At 39.5% G+C, this 20,325-nt stretch overlaps 2 protein-coding genes across 3 annotated transcripts in view; one reads left to right on the top strand and one right to left on the bottom strand.

The window, feature by feature from the left end:
• Positions 1-6,062, bottom strand: part of niban2a (niban apoptosis regulator 2a) — a 37,289-nt gene extending 31,227 nt beyond the window's left edge. The window contains exon 1 of the mRNA XM_077542655.1: positions 5,634-6,062. Coding sequence (XP_077398781.1) covers positions 5,634-5,688 — 55 coding nt within the window. The 5' untranslated portion in view covers positions 5,689-6,062. The remainder of the gene's footprint in view (positions 1-5,633) is intronic.
• Positions 6,063-7,038: 976 nt separating this feature from the next.
• stxbp1a (syntaxin binding protein 1a) overlaps positions 7,039-20,325 on the top strand; it is a 29,972-nt gene continuing 16,685 nt past the window's right edge. For both annotated transcript variants that reach the window (XM_077586299.1, XM_077586298.1), the window contains exons 1-6: positions 7,039-7,187; positions 15,652-15,701; positions 16,747-16,828; positions 16,921-16,997; positions 17,344-17,422; positions 17,808-17,911. In XM_077586299.1, the coding sequence (XP_077442425.1) occupies positions 7,151-7,187; positions 15,652-15,701; positions 16,747-16,828; positions 16,921-16,997; positions 17,344-17,422; positions 17,808-17,911 (429 nt within the window). In that variant the 5' untranslated portion in view covers positions 7,039-7,150. The remainder of the gene's footprint in view (positions 7,188-15,651; positions 15,702-16,746; positions 16,829-16,920; positions 16,998-17,343; positions 17,423-17,807; positions 17,912-20,325) is intronic.

Genomic DNA, 20,325 nt, shown 5'->3' with positions numbered 1-20,325 from the left:
AAGCCGACCAACAGGGGACATTTGATTAATTGCTAACTTTCGACAGTAAAACCCCAAACAACAAGATAAAAACATGGATAAATTTCAATGTGCAGCTTCAGTGTAACAGACCACAACTCATACTTGGAATTCTAGGGCATCTTCCAAATACTAATAGTCATTGTCAGTTGCAGCACTGATTTGGAGACAAAGCAGGCCTCCTTCTACTGATCAATCAAGCCCCATCACAGTTTCCATTCTTGACCCAGTTCTGCTGGCTTCAAGTCTTTTTCCTCAACAGTCCATCCAAAAAACTAACTGGAGGGATGTGTGTCTTTCCCACGTGGAAGCGTTGGAAAAAAAGAATCAATGTGTTCGGCCCAGTCAGCAGACAGTATTGACTGTGATACGTTTATGGAAGGAACAACAGGAAGAAGGGAGGTGACCTGAAGTTGGAGAGCAGGAAGGAAAGCGCTGACAAGGCAGCACTGATGTGAGAAGAATGTGGAGGAGACAACAGCGACACCAGAACTTAATAAAAGCACCATATACTCTATGTATAGTACAGTGGAGATCTTCACAGACAAAGAAGAATGGAAGACAGTTTGAGAAATACACAAATAGCTCTGACGGAAGGTTATTTTTATTCTAGTTCAAGCAGGCCAGTTTGGGAGCATTTTGTTAGATACTAGCGAGATAAAAACAATGTGCTGGTATACTTGTTATGCTGCCTTATCCTTTTAAGAGAATGTTTTTTTAAATGGATATGTATATCCGGAAAGAATTTGAGAGCAGAATCCACCAGGGTATGTGTGCCGTCACCAGTCGTCGTCGTCCAGTCCAAAAATGCTTAAACTCTGTATTTTCCAGTGGATGTCTTTTTGTGCCAAAGCAAGCAAAACATTCCAGTTTAGGGAACCAATAACATGTCTTAAAACCAAAGGCACCATGCTGCTAAAAGGAATAATTCATTTTATGTAGTTCATATTACAGTAATCCCTCTATTTACTCAGAAAGTGTTTGATTTGTGTAAGAAGAAGCACAGCAAAGACATTTACTTCATTAGTGGACCTATCGAACTGAATTGATGACGTTTTGTTCCAGGTCAGTTGTCCCAAAAATGACACAATACACGCAGAATGTTATATGGACACCTGCTAGGACACAGATGGGCGAAGTACTAAATCCATTCATAATTTTTATCATTCATAGATATCAAACTGTATAAGAATAACTTTAAAACTTTCATATGGTAGGACTACAGCAATACCCATGATTGTAGCCAAGAATATGTTTCAGCTATTCGGAAAAACTGAGAAAGATATCAATTAGAGTAATCACACATGGCACTAGGGAGGAGACTGAATAAACGACACTATCAGCTTTCTTTTGAGGTGATCATGATGTTCTCACTGTAAATCACAACTAACAGCAATTCTTGCAGAAGGAAACCAACAGTACTAAGAGCACGACAATCTAGCCTAAAAGTCTGAACTACATAACATTTAAATATACACAATCTAGAAGACATGGCATCTTTCAATTTTTATTTTACTGTGGTTTGAATATCTGTTTGGAAAAGTTTTCAACTGTGTTATTGGGTATAGTATAATTAATAATAAAAAATAAAAAAAACCTTGATGTAGCTTCATTGTCTGACTGTGTCCATACACATATTTGAGGAACAACTACCAGCTCTTACTAATAAGAGTTGGATGGCTGCCATTGAAACGATAAACTGTAACTGACCCACAACTAACTCTGACCCTGTTGTTATGATTAATCTGCTCTGACAAGTCACAACTATAATGAAGTTATGCAAGGGGAGCTCAACTCAACCATTTTTGTCTTAATCAACACACAGTCTACCATAATCCACTTGTTTGCGTGCTAATTATTCACATTTGTATATTCATGAGCATGAACCAAGCACATTTCCTTGTTGTAACATTGCATGTAACCTTGGTGCTCTAGTCTGGATCAAATTTGAAAGTTCTGATCACAATGTTATACACCTTTTCTAAAACTAACAGCGAGTGTGTTGCAACTGTTATGTGGGGTAATGGGAGGATCATCCTGTGAGAATGTGATTCGACAGCAAGAATGAAGAAATCCTACTCCCTTACAAGCAGGGACACAGACACTCATACTCACAAAATGATTACCATTTACATTGTGACCACACAGAATGTTCCCTTTGGAGTCGGTGTACACATCATAGTCGGGAAAGCGCCACAAAAATAAAGCCAAGCGTAAAGCGGGTGGTGGTGATGGTGGTTGTATGAGTCAAATTGCAGAAGGTTACATGAGGACAGAACAGCTGTTTTCTCTTCTCCATCCTTGGATTCTTCATTTTAATTTAAATTATTCTGTTATTCACACTAATTTATAAATTTATTCACAGTTTTAAGTAAGCAAAAGTTTGCGGGCTGTCAAGTGCTCCCAAACATTAAGGCTAATTTTCAGAAAAGGCCCAATGACAGCAATATTAAATATGGCACTGTCTAAACTAGAATAAAACCTGCTGGGTGATTGATGGTAAAGCCGAAACAAGAAAGAAAACACGCATGTTTTTCCATCTTTCCACATGCTGGACAAAATATTAACTTGTCAATGCTGTGAAACGCGGATGTCGAAAAGCTAAAGCAGCTAATTGTAAAGACAAGGCCACGGTTCAATGAGATGATCTAATTGAGACCAGCAGTTCCATCTTGCAGCTTGACTACATAGATCAACTTTCAGTCAAGACAACAGCGTTTTGTCATCAACAACAACAAATGTGCCACGAGAGGTCACATGAGCCAGATGTATTCACAGTAGATAGTGGCATGAAAGCCAAGAAAAGACATTTGAAAGTCTGGGATGAGATTAACATAACCTCACCTTTTGTTTCCGAGGTCAGTGTCAATCAAAGAGGCTGATGATTGCTGTGATTTTTATAGGCCACCTTAAAACAGTAGGTGTGGATAACGTCAAGTTATGGACTGCAAATTAGATTTACGCAGCCATAAATACATAACCTGCTCAATCCATTAGGCTGCATACAATTATGTGCATCACTGTTTTTGAGAGCCCAGTGGCTGTGCTCCAATGGCTAGAGCAGAGTAGCAGACGTTTACATTCAATACATTAAATATGAGAAAGTGAAAATGGATGTGTGCAAACCCAACTGACTGAATTCCCTTTCTTGTTGTCACTTTGTCCAAAGGCACAGCCCGATAATCTTGTGTATCCATTTTCAGGATGGGACATCTTTTCCACTGGACAGTAGCTACTCAGATGAACAATCTACTGACTATTGTCAAAAGCATGCACTACCAGCTACTGTTTCTTGTACCAAAAGCAGGTTGTTTTTATACAATATGGGTGACATGTACCACTGTATGTTCTACACTATTTGCCACCTGGGATGTACAGTCAACGCGGGCAGGAGAGGCAGCCTCCCTGTCCACATGTGTGGACTGACCAATAGTATTAGGGGTGTTAGGAAAAAAAATATTCGGCAATATATTGCGATATTACAGCGCGCAATTCTCGAATCGATTCTATATGTGTCCGAATCGATTTTTAAACATCCCCAAAAATTTTATGGGAATATAAAAAAAACACATCTTACTTAGGGTTAGGATACACACATTAAGCATGGAAGAATGTTATATTAATGGAACATTAAGCCTTAATATTTTATTTCAGTGTTGTCCATACATGAAACAGACTGCAACATGTTTGTTAAATGCAGTGGCTCAGTTATAAGCCTGAATTTTCAGATAAATAAATACATTTTCATACAAATCTTACAGTGTACATGTACAAGTTTACTGATTAGTATTTTCTAAATTTGAGTAAAAAAATAATAATCGCAATAATCAATTTATAGATTTGTGTTGGGATTAATCGGTATCGAATCGAATCGTGACCTATGAATCGTGATATGAATCGAATCGCCAGGTACTAGGCAATTCACACCCCTAAATAGTATATATATATATATATTTTTTTTAAATACCAAGTTCCACACCAGCTCTTTGGCAAGAGCCCTCACACAAGAATCATTGCTTGTTTGCTTTTGTACCGCCAATATATGTTTTATCACACATGTACTGCACATGCTGGCATTCAACACTGTGATATTTGACACACATATTTAGTCTTTCTGTGCACGCTAGAGTCAAGAAAGTACATTGCCTCTGCCAGCATGTGGCAGTGCTGTATTCCATTGACACAATTTGTAGAAGAAGCCCATAAGACATACCACAAGAGTAAGCTTCGGCTAGTGGACATCCAGATCTGGTCGCCATCTTTTTTTAACCAGGAGTCTCTGTCAATCTCTTCCATTCACTTGTATGCACTGTGTTTGGCGCCAATAAAGTAATCATAATTCATCGATTTTTTTGCAGATTTTGACACAGATTGCTTTGTTAGAAGAAACATCAGACATGCAGTTATACCAGACGTATGGGTAATTTATAATCTGGACTTTCATAACAATAAATTGGTAAAACGATATGCTTACTTAAAATAAAAAAAAAGATCAGCAAAATAAAAATAACAATTAACTTGACCTTATATTAAATATTAATTTGCTCCCCCGCCACCCCAACCCTCACCCCCACCCCTTTGCCATCACTGTACAACATGGAATTAATTGATCATCAAATGCTTTTAAAACAAATGATTCAATTAAAGTCAAAACAGGCTAATCTACTCACTAGGTCACTTTATTGCCACTGGACAATGAATACAAAGCAAATAACAGTCCTGTAGCGAGAAAGCAAAACACTACTGTACTGTAGGCCTATTTTTCATGAACTGTAGCCCAAGTAGTGGGGGGTCGCATTAATTGTTTTATTAAAATGCCCGAGTACATGAATTTAAAAAAAATGCATGCAAAATGACCCAATTAAAGAAAATAATATATTTTGTAGTGTTGATGAATCATTCAGCTCAAAAGTGCAAAGAAGCATCACTTTTTTTCCATGTCGTCTAAAAGCTTTCATGTCCGATCTTGGACTTGGAGCAATCGTAAAACGCTCTCCTAGTTGTTTATAGCCTAAACTACTGCCAAGCTCCCTCTTTCCGAGCCTGAGTCAAGACTCCGGCCTCTACACGTCTCCTCTGTTTCACTCAGACTCTACGCCTGGCTGGAATAAATCCCACAGAATGTACACGGTCCACAGTGGCAGTTGGAGCAATCTGAGACTCAAATAGCAGCCACTACCAATTTATACAAACATTCTCCCCTTTGGGAAACCTACTTATTATGTCTGGGAAGAAGGCCCACAGCCGGTTGGGCAAAGCAACTCTTTCTTAAGCTTGAGCAGAACACAAAATATGACGCTTTTATCGTGATATTAAACAGACAAAGGTGGCGACTGGTGACACTTGCTAGGAGCAGTAATGTCACATAATACCGCATCGTCAGTTATTGTTGATTTGTTTTGGGCGCTAAGATAATATCGGCAGAAATATCAACGTGACTAAAAAAGTCCATAGAATAAGGAGTACATTTCAAGACATACTGTACTGACATGCTGGGCTATAAGCTACAACCACGAGCAACGTATTTGCTGGAAAATTTGTGACTCAAACAAAATGTCGTTCCCGTTTAGGCTTTGTGCCAAATTAGGTGTTGTTGAGGCACTCCCTCCTCATACCTGCAATCATCTCCCGCTTTCCTTCATCCAGGTGAGAGGAAACCACGTCCCCCATGGTTGCAGCAGAACCTCCAATAACTCGGTCACAATCCGAACCGGTTGCAAGCGCCTAAATTCCTGGTCGAGTGTGACGACGAGATTCCCAAATAGTAACACAATTAATTCGACCTAAACCAGAAGGCGAAAGTCTCCTCGAGAGTCGCGGGGCTTCGGCGCTGCTGCTGTCTCTGGTGAGGTTTTGTTCCGAGCACTGGGCGAAGTGACAACACTCTGGCGGCGGGCGGGGACGAGGAGGAGAAGGAGGAGGTGAACGCACGGTTCCGCTTCAGGAAGGCGGGACACACCTTCTGGAAGTCATCACTGGTCCAACGTGTTAAGGCGGCCTTGGCTTTGGGTGTGGCCACGACCTGCTAGGTTTCTCCACAACATCAATAAATACTTTGTACACACTATTGTTTGAAGATGAGGCCACGAATACAATCTATATGAGGTGTTAAGATGTCATTATGACTATAAATGCACATTTGGCAATGTGTTTTATACAGGCATCGTGTCTATTCAGACTCATTATATTAAAATAAGGCTTTTCTATTGTTTCTCTATGGAAGATGATTCACGGCAGTTTTTCTTCACCTAATACCCTGGCGATGCCTTGTTAATGCGGAAAGGTACGTGCTGCCCCCAAGTGGACAAACTTGTATATTACAAACGTTACTCCAGCTAAAGTTCCTGTATTATTTTAGGGTCATATGCATTTATTTGATATACAACTAGTGCGCTCTAGTTCTGTCATCAGTAGTAAGGCAATTTTATCGAATATAAATCGAAAGACTAGGGCGCATAGCGCAACTTCCTGTGACGTTTCTGCGCTCTATAGTACATCTAGGGCAGATCATGTTCATGTTACTATGGGCAAAATTATATATAGGCTACTAGTTGACATCTGCGCACAACTAGTAGCTACTACCTGTGACGTGCTAGATGTTAAAAAGCTTGTAAGAATTTTGCAAAGCCACTATATCGCGCAGTTTTACATCACTAGTAGATAACATGTAGTTCTATAGTGCATAGTGCACTATAGTGCAGGGGGAAAGACGTCAGTAAGACATGATGTTCTATTTGTGCACAAAAAGCTATTTTCCCTTCGCTCTATTTGATGTCTTTAGGTTTTGCAGGTACCTAATTTTGTGGCTGGGTAGTTATTTCGACTGTCTCCGGTCCAAATCCAAATTATAATTCACAAATATGTATCCAAGTATGTGTTATTTTATTTATTTACTTATTTATTCATTTAAAACATATTTAAGCGTGTCAAATGAAAGGTGTCATTTAGATAAATAAGACGCAGTAGTTAGTCCAAACGCCCTAATGGTGATGCGAGCATGGCGGAAGGATACGTTCTGATGTTTCCTTGTGAAGGCTCCTCCGCAGTGATGGGAGGAGGAGAACACCAGGAGGAGGAGGCGGAGGAGGAGAACTAGAGGGAGGAAGCACTCGACCCTACACTCGGCACCATCATGGCACCTATCGGATTAAAGGCGGTGGTCGGAGAGAGTAAGAATCTTTTATTATTCCGAATTAGCCTCAATGATTGCGCTAAGAGCGTAAATTATTTTTTTGGGGTCGTTTGTAAGTAACTGGATGCAAGTGGTTGAGAAGGATGAGGATGAAGGTGGTGCTGTTGACGTCTCGTTGTAAATGCTGTAGTGAAGCACAGCAGTGAAAGTGATGGAGGTAACCCGCAGGAGGCTGGGTGGTTTTGCGACGCCTATGCGCCAAATGTCAGTTTGGCTTCAGTGATCATATCCAGCTGATGATGACTGTTGTAGAAATCCTGCTGTGACACGGTGGACAAACGCCCGGGGGCAAATAACGCACGCCCTTTTAGCCTTTATGAGCGTTTAGTTAAGGGATACAAGTCGCATCACATCACCGCATAGTTCTGCCTGGATATTGACCGACGAAAACGAGGTTCTGTTTTGATTGGCTATTAATAAGAGCAATTCTAATTCTATTGATCACTTGTAATTTAAAATAGATCCACAGAGGTTCGTGTTTTCGACATATGCCTCACCCCGATGAAGGATGTGCCTCTTGCGTAAAATGCACTTTACGCCCAAGGGCTGATCCAAGCTTCGGTCTGCTAGATGTTCATGGCGGATGATATGCAAGACCATTAAATTGCCTTTAATGGCCACTATGCAAAGGATTGTCCGCAATCCGCATTGCATCCAAGAGAACCACAACATTTTGCATGTATGTATGTTACCACTTGACAAGGCAGCCTTCACCGCCAGTCCCAATTTAGAGAGTTTATTTATTCTAGAGAGGATGCTCCAGTAGTTTCTGTGTGTGTTGCTGATGCAGGCCTAAATATGGAGGCGCAGTTTCATTCTCCTCCTGGGCCACGGATGCAAGTATCGGTGGTGTTGCCAGGCCAGGCCTGGAATGATAGAGGGCAGATATTTGTAATTGATTTGGGCATTTATTTATCTATGTCGTACAGTATTCTTGTTCAAGTGCCCGTTCAAGTGGAAAATCGGGATCAGCATTATTTGTAATAATTTGTGTTCTTGGGTTATGGTGCGTAAAATGACCACATTTTGCAGCAGTGAGATGTCATTTTACCACAGCACAATTACTGTATTTTCATTTTCTTGAACTAATCATGCTTTCTGTTATAACAAAAAAATCCTTTAGTAATTATGAAGCCATTGTTTAATTTGTATATGCTATCACACACTATACTGGACTCCTGGCATGCTTTAATATAGATATGTGAAATTGTGTTTTCCCCTTAATCTCACATCATTGGCTGTGAGCTAAATATAAGTTTGTAAATAATAATTCTGTAAACTGGAACACAACACATATGACATGTCACATTATTATATATGTGTTCCATTTAAGCAAGGTAGGATCATGTCACTATCAAAATACTGCACCAGTTACAACTGAGGTATATGAAGTTTTTACTCAAGAAGAGTGGACTTTGCTTTCATAATTAAATATCAAATAACTTACTGAGAGAACCAGAACCAAAAAACTCCATAAGATCAGATTGATTAAGGCTCTTTACTGATACTTACATCATTGTGTAATTAAATAAATTCAGGGTCTAAATGCCCTCAAAGTCTTTTTCAGAGCAATTTAAAGACTTATCACAGCTATAATGTGGCACGAGGTATGGGATGCAGTGGGTGACACCTGCGCTTTGCATGACTGAGTTGAAGCTGGCCTGGGATTGGTGGATGGGCCAAGAAGAGGGAGGGAGGGCCGAAGAACCATCATGGGTCCTTTCTGCAGCAATAGATGTAGAAGATGGCGATGGGGGATGGGCAGCGTGCAGTAATTCAGCCAACGCTTTACTGACTCAATATGAGAGAGTAAAAGGAAAATGAGGCCAAGTAGGCAGAATCCCACCACTCAGCATGTGCTGCAAGATATGGCTATTATTTTTTTATATTTGCGTATTAGATTTACAGATTGCGGGGAACTACAGTTCTCAGTGTTAATTACTGGACAACTGAAAAATGGCAATTAGCAAAATGGCTGGTGTTTCTATTTTGTAGCGTATGTTTGTGTTGAAGTGTTAGTTATTTGTATACCTGTTAAAAATGGATTTGGATGATAATCAACTTAATACTTATTCATTCATACTTAATATAGGGCACTCACTCACTTGGAAATTCTTTATGGTAGTATAGTCTCAACCTGTGATCTGTGATATTACAAGACTCTTTTAAAGTAGCAGCACTATAATATACCTATTTTATTTATTTAAAAAAAATCACAATTACGGTATCATTACCTTGTTGATTGACAGGGAAAAATCATACAAGTTTGTTGTTTAGTGTACAACTCAAATAAAAACCTTCTTTGCCCTCTCCTCTGCCTTCAGGCATATCTGGAAGGAAATGCAGGCAAAAAGGATGGGTTTTTGCTAAGATAAGTAAAATATGACTGAAACAATCCTCATCATATGATTCCAAATCTCAAAATCTTTACAGTGCAAAAGAGCAGCAAAGTGAAGCAAGGAATGATACAGTGTTGTACACATTCCAATATTAAAAGGCTGTAAAATGACCTTGGAAACATCACTGAACCACCGCGGCACACTCGTCTGGCTTCGGTGTCTGCATGCTGCAGTGCCTGCAGCCTCGGTCCTCTGTGAATCACGCAATCACAATAAATATACGGGTGGACTACACGCACACGCATACGTACACGGTCGCTATGGCTGCAGAACACGAAGCGCTAGTTCTAAAACAGGCTTATAATTTAATGAAATCTGTTTTACGCTGAGGAAGAGTGCTGCGTCAGGGCTGGCAGGCATCCTCCTCCCACGCTTCTCAGCCCCCCCCCCCCCCCACACACACACGTACACAAGCAAACAAACAACTGTTGGTACCCATCTATTAAAGAATAACATCGGACTCACAACCTGACTAACGGAATAACTTATTTATTTTTTTTAATTCAGAAAATTATCCAATGAAAACCAGTCATTGCTTTTGAATTGGGGTTCAACAGAATTATTTTTCAAAAACACACATGAAACAGACCTGGACAACAAGTGACGGTACTCCTAGAAAAGATTGATGAAAAATAATTTGACCATAAGGCCATATTCAGCCAAGGTGTGCTTTCTAATTTGTAATCAGTCAAGTGGCATACATTCTCAAAATAATCGCCTAAATAATTTTTTTAGATATCACAAAAAATGGAACGTACATATTCTCAACTAAATGAATTATTTCCGTAGTATATATTTAATGCATCGTTTTAATTCCAACGCTTGCGCTGTCGCCATGTTTTTTTCATACTCGCAATGCATTGTGGTCTATATTAACCTGGTTGAGTGAACATCGATGTTCACTACTTTTCAGAGTGCATTGTGGGTAATTTTTGCCCTACATTTTTGCTCCCTGGACATTCGGACACCCCACCAAAATGGAGTGACCCGCCACTGCTTTCTGTAGTGACATAGTGTGTACCACACTCAACATGGACCAGAGGAAGCGGAGGACAGAGTTGTCTCAGGAGATTAGAAAAACAATATAGACAATCATATTAAAGCTAAAAGCTATAAAATCATGTCCAAGCAGTTTGATGTTTCTTGCACTACAGTTGCACATACTCTTATTGAGAAATCTCAGATCCATGGGACTGTAGCCAACCTACCTGGACGTGGCCACAGAGGAAACATTGATTACAAATTGAAAGATGGATAATGTGAATGGTACCAAAAGAGCCCACACCGATCTCGCACCATCCGTCGTTGTTTGAGCCAAATTGGATTTTAAAGGAGATGAGCAAGGTGAAAACCGCCGTTGAAAATACATCATTAAAAAAAATCGTCAAACTGCATGTTGACAAAAGGGTTTGGGAAAATGTCCCATGGACAGATGAGACAAACCTGGAATGAAAGGCGCATCAGCTCGATATAGATCACAGATGCAAAAATGAAGCATGTGAAACATGATGGAGGCTCTGTTTTGTTCTGGGGCTGATTTGCCACATCTGACACAGTGTGTCTTGACAATGATATCTCAAGAGTATCAAGGTATTTTAGAGAGAAATGTGCTGCCCAGTGTCAGAAAGCTTGGTGTCAAGTCACAGGTCATGCAAGATTTGCAACCACATATTGATACAAAGCATACAGCTATTGACACCCAAGAATGACTAAGAGCAAAAGCCCTGATGTAAATCCTATTGAACATCTGTGGAAGAAGCTGATACATGTCAACTGGAGAAAGCACTGTTCAAACCTGAGCAGTTTGCTCATCAAGGGTGGGCCGAAACATGCACCTGGTGAGAGGTGCAGAAGCCTAATTTAAAATTACAAAACTCGTTTGACTGCAGTAATTGTATCAAAAGGTAGTGCAACAAAATATTAATTATTAATATATGTCCAAGCCTGCATGTTTTTTTTTGTGTGTGTGTGGAAATAATTCTGTTAAACCACACTTCAAAAGCGACGACTGATTCTCATTGGTTAATTTCATGAATGATTTATTTATTTATACTTTTGTCAGATTTATGTGATTTTTTTGTGACCACAGTTGACCAACTATTTACTGTATGTATGGCATCACGAAATGCCGATCGGCTATGCCATGCACTAAGTCCCTCCCCCAGTCTGTTGCCAACGTGCCATGGCAGACTGTGTGCAAAAACAAATAACCAACTGTAGGAAATGTTTCTATTGATTTCTTGTGATTTTTTTTATGCAAAATGACAATGATTTCATGATGTCAGAGTGAAATAGATGCTGAGGTATCCTTGCTGTTGGCTAGACTAGTGCATATACTGTATACATGTATCATTAATCTATCACATAATCCCGTAAATGTCATATTTTCTCAATTACTGTGCTGTTCCATTAGTATGAAAATAAACTGTCTATTTAATTTTATCCAGGATTTTGGCCAAGCAGCTATCAATTAATTGCATTCACTAATTTTCAAGCCACAGAAGATCGTCTCGATGTACCTGTAAAATGTGATGAAATGTAAATTACATTTATGCATCTTATTATTATAGTTATGATGACTATTGTCTTGCGTTTGTGCCATTCTGAAAGTGTCTGGTTCTTAAATATCAACACTGTCAACATCGTCTCTTGAAGGTGAAAGTCCCTGAAGGAAGGTGAACCATGAGCACATCTTTCATTGGCACTACTTATAGTATTTGTGGAGGCAAGGCTGAGGGTTCAAGTGCGCATGAGCCAGTAATATCTCAACACGGTCAGCATTAGAACATAGTTAATCATGTAAAAATGACGTAAATAATTGCTACCAAACTTTTTTTTTAGGGGTTGGTGCTTGGGTCAGGGAAAACCCAATTCAGTTTTGGTGAAAGTCCCGATTAAAGTGCATATCAAGGCATTTGATTCTATTTTGTTGTTGTCCACTTGCACTAAGAGAGGATGTTACCTATAGAGCGGATGTAGTTGTGTTGAAAAACTCTTTGCAATTGTGACAGTTGGCACTTCATTGGCATGTTCTAATACAAATGGACATTAGGATTGTTCACCCATGATGAATGTCTTCACTCAGGGTCACTTGTTTTTAACACGGGTTGAAATTACAAGGTGCCACGGCCTTGATGAGGTACAGTATAATGCGCATGCCCTGGATTGCAGCAAAAATAATTGAGTATGTTGACAAGACGTGTGGAATGTTTTTTTTTTCCTTCCATTTTTTGGTCTGCCCTGATCACTTTGAATCATATCTTCAATAAAGTGGAAGATGTCAATCATGCTTTAAAGATGTTACCAATTGCTAACAAAACAAACAAAACCGTTGGGCATTGTTATTGTTTTCTTGAATGTTCAATTGTAAGGATGTGTATCCTGTTAAACTGGACAGGACAGAGATTATAAGGCTTTTGTGTGCATGCGTGTGTGTATGTTTGGTTGACACAGCTGTTGCACTGTGTTTGATCAGGTCCCTTCCCCTCTGTCGAACTGGTGCTTTTCTATATTGTTCAAACCACTATCGGGACATCAGAGGGTACAAATGACATTATTAATGTCCCCTTGTGACATGTCCAGTTGTTTTGTTTTCAACGTTTTAAGGAGTGTTTTCATGTGATTTATACAATTTGGAGAAGTTCAATGCTGCATACAGTAGGTCTATTTTCACCTGGAACCCAAACAAGACAATATTGCAGACTGCAGAGTAGGTCAAGTATGTGATCAGTGAAAAGGCAATCATGCTCTTATTCTTCCTCATTGTTGGAATGCTAAAGCATTCCCACTTATGTTGTGTCTAACCTTTATTACTTATTATTATAAGTATTATTATTATAGCATTTTATTCTCCTCACCTTTTCCACAGAGAAACAACTCCCACAAAATACATCCGATTTACACCGTTCGAATTTCAACTTGCTTCAAAAATTCACGCCTTCCTGGGTATTTATCGTCTGATTCCACATTACTTACAGTACTCGCATAATTTAACATTAAATACAAATTTTTCCCCATTCATTTTCAATGGGACTGACATGGAACTTTTTCAGTCCCACTTTCCACGCCCACTTTCATTCATACAACTTCTCATCATCACCAGATCTCTGATACTGCTCAGTGGGGTACTTGGTTAAGTCCTTTGCCAGTAACCAAGATGCCGCAGGTTCGAATCCCACCTCTGACTGTACATAGTAAATGTATCCATGGCAATTATGCTAAATGATTACATGCTAACCAACTGACTATCATATCAGGAAATGCATTATAATTTCACTGAAATTATTAAAAGCAAGTGTCCCCATTCAGTCTTGCTCTGCAACAGATGTCACTTTTCAATATAAATACACCATAAGCCATAACTTTGACCAAGACAAGTTAGGCTAGTGGTTTGGGTCTGGAGCTAAAGTGGCTGAGTGGTTACAAGAGAGGGCTGGTGATCAGTATTCCTGCGTTTGAAGCCAGCTTCAACCAATCTTTAACATATATGCAATATTGAATACAAATCATTGTCAAATCCTTCCACTATTAATGCTTTGTAATTTTCACTTAATTTATCATCCAATTTCCTTCGTAAGAATTAGGCTTAGCATTGAGCTTTCAGCATTCCCACGCAATTTCTCCAGAAATTGCACTTAGTCTAGTTAATATAGAATCTGAATCTGTACAGCATTTGCAATATCCCAGTATAGTGACTATATCAGCAAAGCTGTGAGGAAACATTAGCTTCAGAGGAGGAAAAGGGGGAACGAGTGACGGATGGCCCCTTTGTTTGCGGAAGTGTCTCATCCTGTGGTACTGGAGCTGCTAATTCTTGGAAAAACAAGTCACATTTTTAGAAACAAAAAAGTTGCTGGTTTAATTGTCCAGCAGAGACATTTGTTCTGGGTCAGTGTTTGGCTTTAGACTTACAGAGTGTTGTGCTGACAGAACAGGTTAAGACCCTTTGCGTCACTTAGTGAGAATTATACTGTACTGTGCTATGTTGGCACTATTCCAGGATCACCTCTCTCACAGGAGGTCAGATACAGTTCCTGTGACTCACAGAGGCCTGCTGCCCAGAGTCTGCCAAATCTTCTTCTCCCCTTCTTGCGCTTTCTCTGTTTGTTGCTATCAGCCTCTCCATTTGTTCTAAAATGAACCAATCAACTCTTAGGAAAATATCAGATAGTGTGTAGACATATTTTTAAGAGATATAGCAAGGACTTGAAGGGTATTATGATCATAGCAAAATTGCATCCAGTTCCAAGACTCAATGACTTGAAATGGATTAATCCTAATAAAATATATTTGGTTAGGAAAGGATTGAGCCATTTGACACTGGATTGTGCTTATTAACGTTGTGACTACTTTATTAGGGTTGCATGTGCAATTCAGGACTAATTGCTCCCAGTTTATCCCGTTGAATTTACCTCGGTGATTGCAATCACACTTCTTTGAATGAATGTCCTTTTTATAATAGTACATTTTATAGTAAAGTTGTTCTTGTTTAAATCATTTTGTTCGCCTTTGTATACAGCTCACATTTGGCATATTTATAAAAAAGCTAGTATGTATAGGCTTCAGGTGGCCTATAATGATGCTCTGCGAGTGCTTTTAAGAAGGCCACGATGGACTAGTGCAACTGAGATGTTTGTCTCTGCACGAGTGAGCACTTTGCAAGCTGTACAAATAACTTTATTGTATAGTTTTATTGGTAGACTGAAAAAGTCTCAAGATGAAATTTTGGTGTCACACACGAATATTGGATGGAGTGCAATTCGCTACCAGTCAAACATATGAAAACACACACGTCTTCTTAATGTATAACTGTATTTTTCTTAATCTTTGTATATATTTTTTATTTTTTTTAAGAGTGAACCCTGAGTCTGGAACAAAATTTAAATTGAATTGAATTGAATATAGCAAGCTGTAATCGCCTGTTTAGTGTGTCATTCTTTTTTTTCCCTTAGCCCAAGATTCAGTTTAAGTTTGTATGACAAGTGCTGTATTGTCACTGTAGGTTGTGCAGCATTGTGATTTAGAGCCTTCTTTCTGTTGCAGAAATTATGAATGATGTCATCAAGAAGGTGAAGAAGAAGGGAGAATGGAAGGTGAGAAGCTACGTTCATTTTGATACAATGCCCGCAGTAAGATTATCCTCCTTGGCCACAATAAAAGCATTTTAACAACCAACTATGTTCATAGATTAGAAAGTCCATTGTGACTATTGTGGCATCTCCATTCTGACTACCGATACATGAAATTGTGGTGACCATTGAACAGCCATCCCTACAACATTCCCAACAACTTCCATGTAATGTCCCAACAGAATTAATTATTATATACAGTATCGGTAGTTGATTTAGTTGAGCTCTGGGGTTGGTTGGAGAACAGTGATAAACAGATAATGAATACATCATTTTTTCACAAATAAGGTAAAATTGGATCATTTCTCACAGCACCCCTGATGATTTCTTATGGCTCACTAGGGTGCAACAACACCTTGGTTCGTAATCACTTGTCTAGGCCATCTTTATGTATAGCATTTATTTTTTTTGTATAACAAACAATGTGACACCGGGGAGGGAAAATGGCTCATTTGGCCCAGTTTAGAAATACTGAATGGTGTTCTCACTTTTGTTACTAGCAGTTTGGAAATGAATGGCTGTATGTTGCATTATACTGAACACTGACTACATGTGCATTGTTGTCCCACGAAAAGATACAATAATAACAAAAATGTGAGGAAAGTACTCATTTTTGTGAGACACAACAATGCCACTACAACATCCACAAGGATGTCCCTAAAATATCTCTAACACAAATATATAAAACCCTCAAACATCCTCCGCTATGAGAGTTCAATGTCCATCTGTCCCAGATCTCAACTCTGGGCTTCCTGCATGGAGTTTGAATGTTCGCCCTGTACTTGCGAGAATTTCTCTCCAGGTTCCTCTTACATTCCACAAGCACGCATGTTAGGTTAATTGAAGACTCTTAAATTGCCATTTGTTGATTTTGTCCTGCAATTGTATTGTGACCAGTCTGGTCAAAAAGTTTATCATCCAAAGTCAGCTGGGATAGGTTCCAGTGCTACAGAAAATGGGTGGATTGTCGTGTTATTGCAACTGTAAATGTGATCTCTCCTGTTTCCAGGCCCTGATTGTGGACCAGCTCAGCATGAGGATGTTGTCGTCTTGTTGCAAGATGACAGATATCATGACAGAGGGCATTACCAGTAAGTGAAATAACATGTTTGCATTTGGCACTGTATTGTCTGTGTACTTCTGCCAAGTGGCATGTCAACGTTTCTCTTTATCCTTTGTGTAGTTGTGGAGGACATCAACAAGCGACGAGAGCCTCTTCCCAGCCTAGAGGCCATTTTTCTGATTACACCTACAGAGAAGGTCAGCATGCACAAACTCTCTCCCCTCTTCTTTTTCATCCTACAATGGTTTGTCATGGCAATTCTAAACTACATTATGGTTTCACAATTCCCTTTGATTATGTTTCAGTATCACTAGTTCCAACTGATAAACACTAAACACATTTTTTTTTTTTACTGTTCTATCATATGATCAATCCGATTTAAAGCGGAGCAGATATACTACCCCATAATACATAATACTCATGTAATAGTAATGTATTGTATAAATGTAAATACATGAATATACAAATATAGTATGGTTGCTTCCGACATGCGTACGCAAAGGCCTCTGTCAAACCTCATGGCTTCTGTTTCTCCTTCCTCAGTCGGTCCATACCCTCATCGGAGACTTCAAGGACCCTCATTCAGCGAAATACAAAGCAGCCCATGTTTTCTTCACTGACTGTGAGTATTTACAAGATGGCTCAATTTTTTTCAGTTTTGCACTTCGTCCTACTGTGTCCAGTGTGATCAGTGAGGTACCAATGCATTTATATATGGGCAATTAGGCTTATCCTAAAGATGTGTGATCAGAATGACAGAAGACTTTATTGGCCATTCAGTTTTTATTGATCTTGCATCATTCAAAATTTTAAATCTGTTGCTACAGGTGTTGTCAGTTATTTACCCAAACTTTTCAGACTGAAAAACAAGGTTAAATGGCTGAATGTCACAAATGGATAACACTATAAAGAGTATGTCAGCTACAGTTAGCAGGGAGTTAACAGTTAACAGTTAACTGCCCTGTATTCCTACAGCATTCTAACAATTGTGTTCCTCTTCCCTCTAGCCTGTCCCGATCCACTGTTCAATGAGCTGGTAAAGAGTCGCGCTTCCAAGACCATCAAGACGCTGACGGAGATCAACATCGCCTTCTTGCCCTATGAGTCTCAGGTAAGCATTTTTTTAGTTTAGCCAAGTTCAAAAAGTGATGAAAACGAGTAACAAAGAGGTTTGTTCAAGTCCCTCTAATTCTTAAACTAGCCCAATGAGTTAGTAAAAATTAATCATAGCCCGTGTTATGTTCCCTATAGCTTGCCTTTGACCGTCCCAACTGTTAAAAAGATTATTAATGGATTCTTTTATAAGCAACATGAAGGAATTGTTGCAAAACAATGACCTTGTTCTGGTACAGCTAATCAGAAAGTGATTTTTTACTTAGGGCAGTTGATAGGAATTGGAAAGTTTTAGCGGCATTTATTTGGCTGTAAACAATCAAATATTCGGAGATTAGCAGGCAGATGGTGTGGATTAGACAGCGGTAAAGGACAGACAAGAATAGTACACAGGGACAGAAAAGGTGTCAACAAACCAGCAGTTGTTCACTGAACACAATGCTACTGAGTCACTAGACTTACATCATCACCTCCCCTCCCTCCTATTGTCTTTTCATTTCACAGATCTCACCTTCTTGCCTTTATTAGGCAAGACGTCTTTATATAAGCAAATTTCATACACAAAGTTAAACTCGCGTGCTTCACATAGTTACAAAAGCAACACTTTAAAGGCAAAAGAATTTCAGACATTTAAATGTAGACAAATAAAAAATAGTTTACTAAAATTACTAAAAGAACGCACAGCGCAAGAACATTATTTTGGAAAAATTAATGATAGAAATGCTGTAAAAGACCGTTATAATATATAGGTATGAGCAAAATCTGGATTTACACTTGGGGGTAATTTCAGTTCTGTAGGCATTTTATTGCATTTGTGAGCAGCATAACAGCTAAGTGCTGACGCACCATGCTTGCTTTGAACTCGGGACTTCAATAATTTGGGGCTTTTCCTCCGACAGAACTTTTGGAGAACTTTTCAATTTACCTTGGTAAAATTCAGTTTGCGCGTTTTTCCACCAACAATTTCCGGGGTAATTAAATTCCCCAGGGGGCATCCAAGTACTATCTCAGCAGCAGGGTCTTGGCTGGAAGTTTGATGGGGCAAGCTGCACCGACCAAGGCTGAGTGGTTCGTCAAATATGTGGATGTGTTGTTTTTACATCGGCTGGGCTCATCCTGTCATGTCTGGGAAGATCTGGCTTTGGTTGAGGGTCACGATTGGTCCTGAGTGGGTTCCTGCCCTTCCGCGGGTTGACCAATCCGGGCCCTCAGCCACTTGTGCCTGGCCCCAGGTGTGCCTAGTTACCCAATTAGTGTGGGTGTATTTAGTTCCCGTGTGGTGATCAGTCCGTGTGGGATCATTGCCGCTTGTCACGGTCACCCCAGGAGTCTTGTCTGTCACGGTGGTTTTGTATCTTTTCAGTTCCTTGTTTATTTTATGCTAACCAGTTCCTCGGTCAGTGTTTTCTATAAAATAAAGCACGCCAGTCTCGCCCGCACTCCTGCTGTGGTTCTCCTGCCTCCCTGCATTTTGGGTCCTCCACCTCACACGCCGACAGACACCACGCCGCTCCGTGACAGCAACGTAACACATCCAACCTATACGTCATCAAACTCATTTGAATCAATTACCGAGAGCTGGAAACACAATTATAAATTCCCTGCAGAACTTTTACAACCAAGAACTCCCTTTACCCAGAACTCAAAAATCCTGGGCTTGTTGGTGTAAAAGCAGCTATTGTCGTCTGCTGAACTCACAACCTACTGGGTGTATATTTCATGAGCATTTCTTAAATATATTTAGGACCGAAGCGATTCAATGATTTTTTTTTTAAACCATTAACATTACAGTATATTAAAATTTATTCTACAGGTGATTGGGAGCCAGTGTCAAGTCTTTAGAACTACAATATGTTCTGAGCTTTTTGTTCTGGTCAGAACCTAAGCTGCTGAATGAGTTGCAGCTGTTTGATGATCTTCTGAGAAAGCCCACTCCGAAGATTCTCTATTGGAGATAAAAGCATGCATAAGCTTTGTTTTGGTTTAGTTGAAGTACATTTTGGCTCATCTAATTATTAATTTGTTTTAGACAGTGACACAGCACCTTAACTAAACTGTTGTCACTTGGGGACAATTGAGAGATATACAGGTAGCTGTGTATCATCTGCATAGTCATGATAGCCGACATTGGCATTCTGAAGAATTTGATTCAAGGGTAGCATATAGGCTACAGACTGAACAACAAGGGTCCAAAGACTGATGCTTGAGGGACCCCACATGTCATGGCCATTTGATCAGATTTGAAACTTCCAATGATCACAAAATGACTCCTTTCCTCCAAGTAGGACCTGAACCTGTTCCACTTAATACCACCCAAGTTGCCAACCTGTCCAACATGTACATTATGTATAATCATTCATACCCTTCCAGCTCACTATCAACATTTATTTGGTATTTCTCCTTCATCTCATC

Source organism: Vanacampus margaritifer, chromosome 14 (genome assembly GCF_051991255.1).
Source record: "Vanacampus margaritifer isolate UIUO_Vmar chromosome 14, RoL_Vmar_1.0, whole genome shotgun sequence".
Classification (NCBI taxonomy): domain Eukaryota; kingdom Metazoa; phylum Chordata; class Actinopteri; order Syngnathiformes; family Syngnathidae; genus Vanacampus; species Vanacampus margaritifer.
This window is presented reverse-complemented; position numbering and strand designations above follow the sequence as displayed.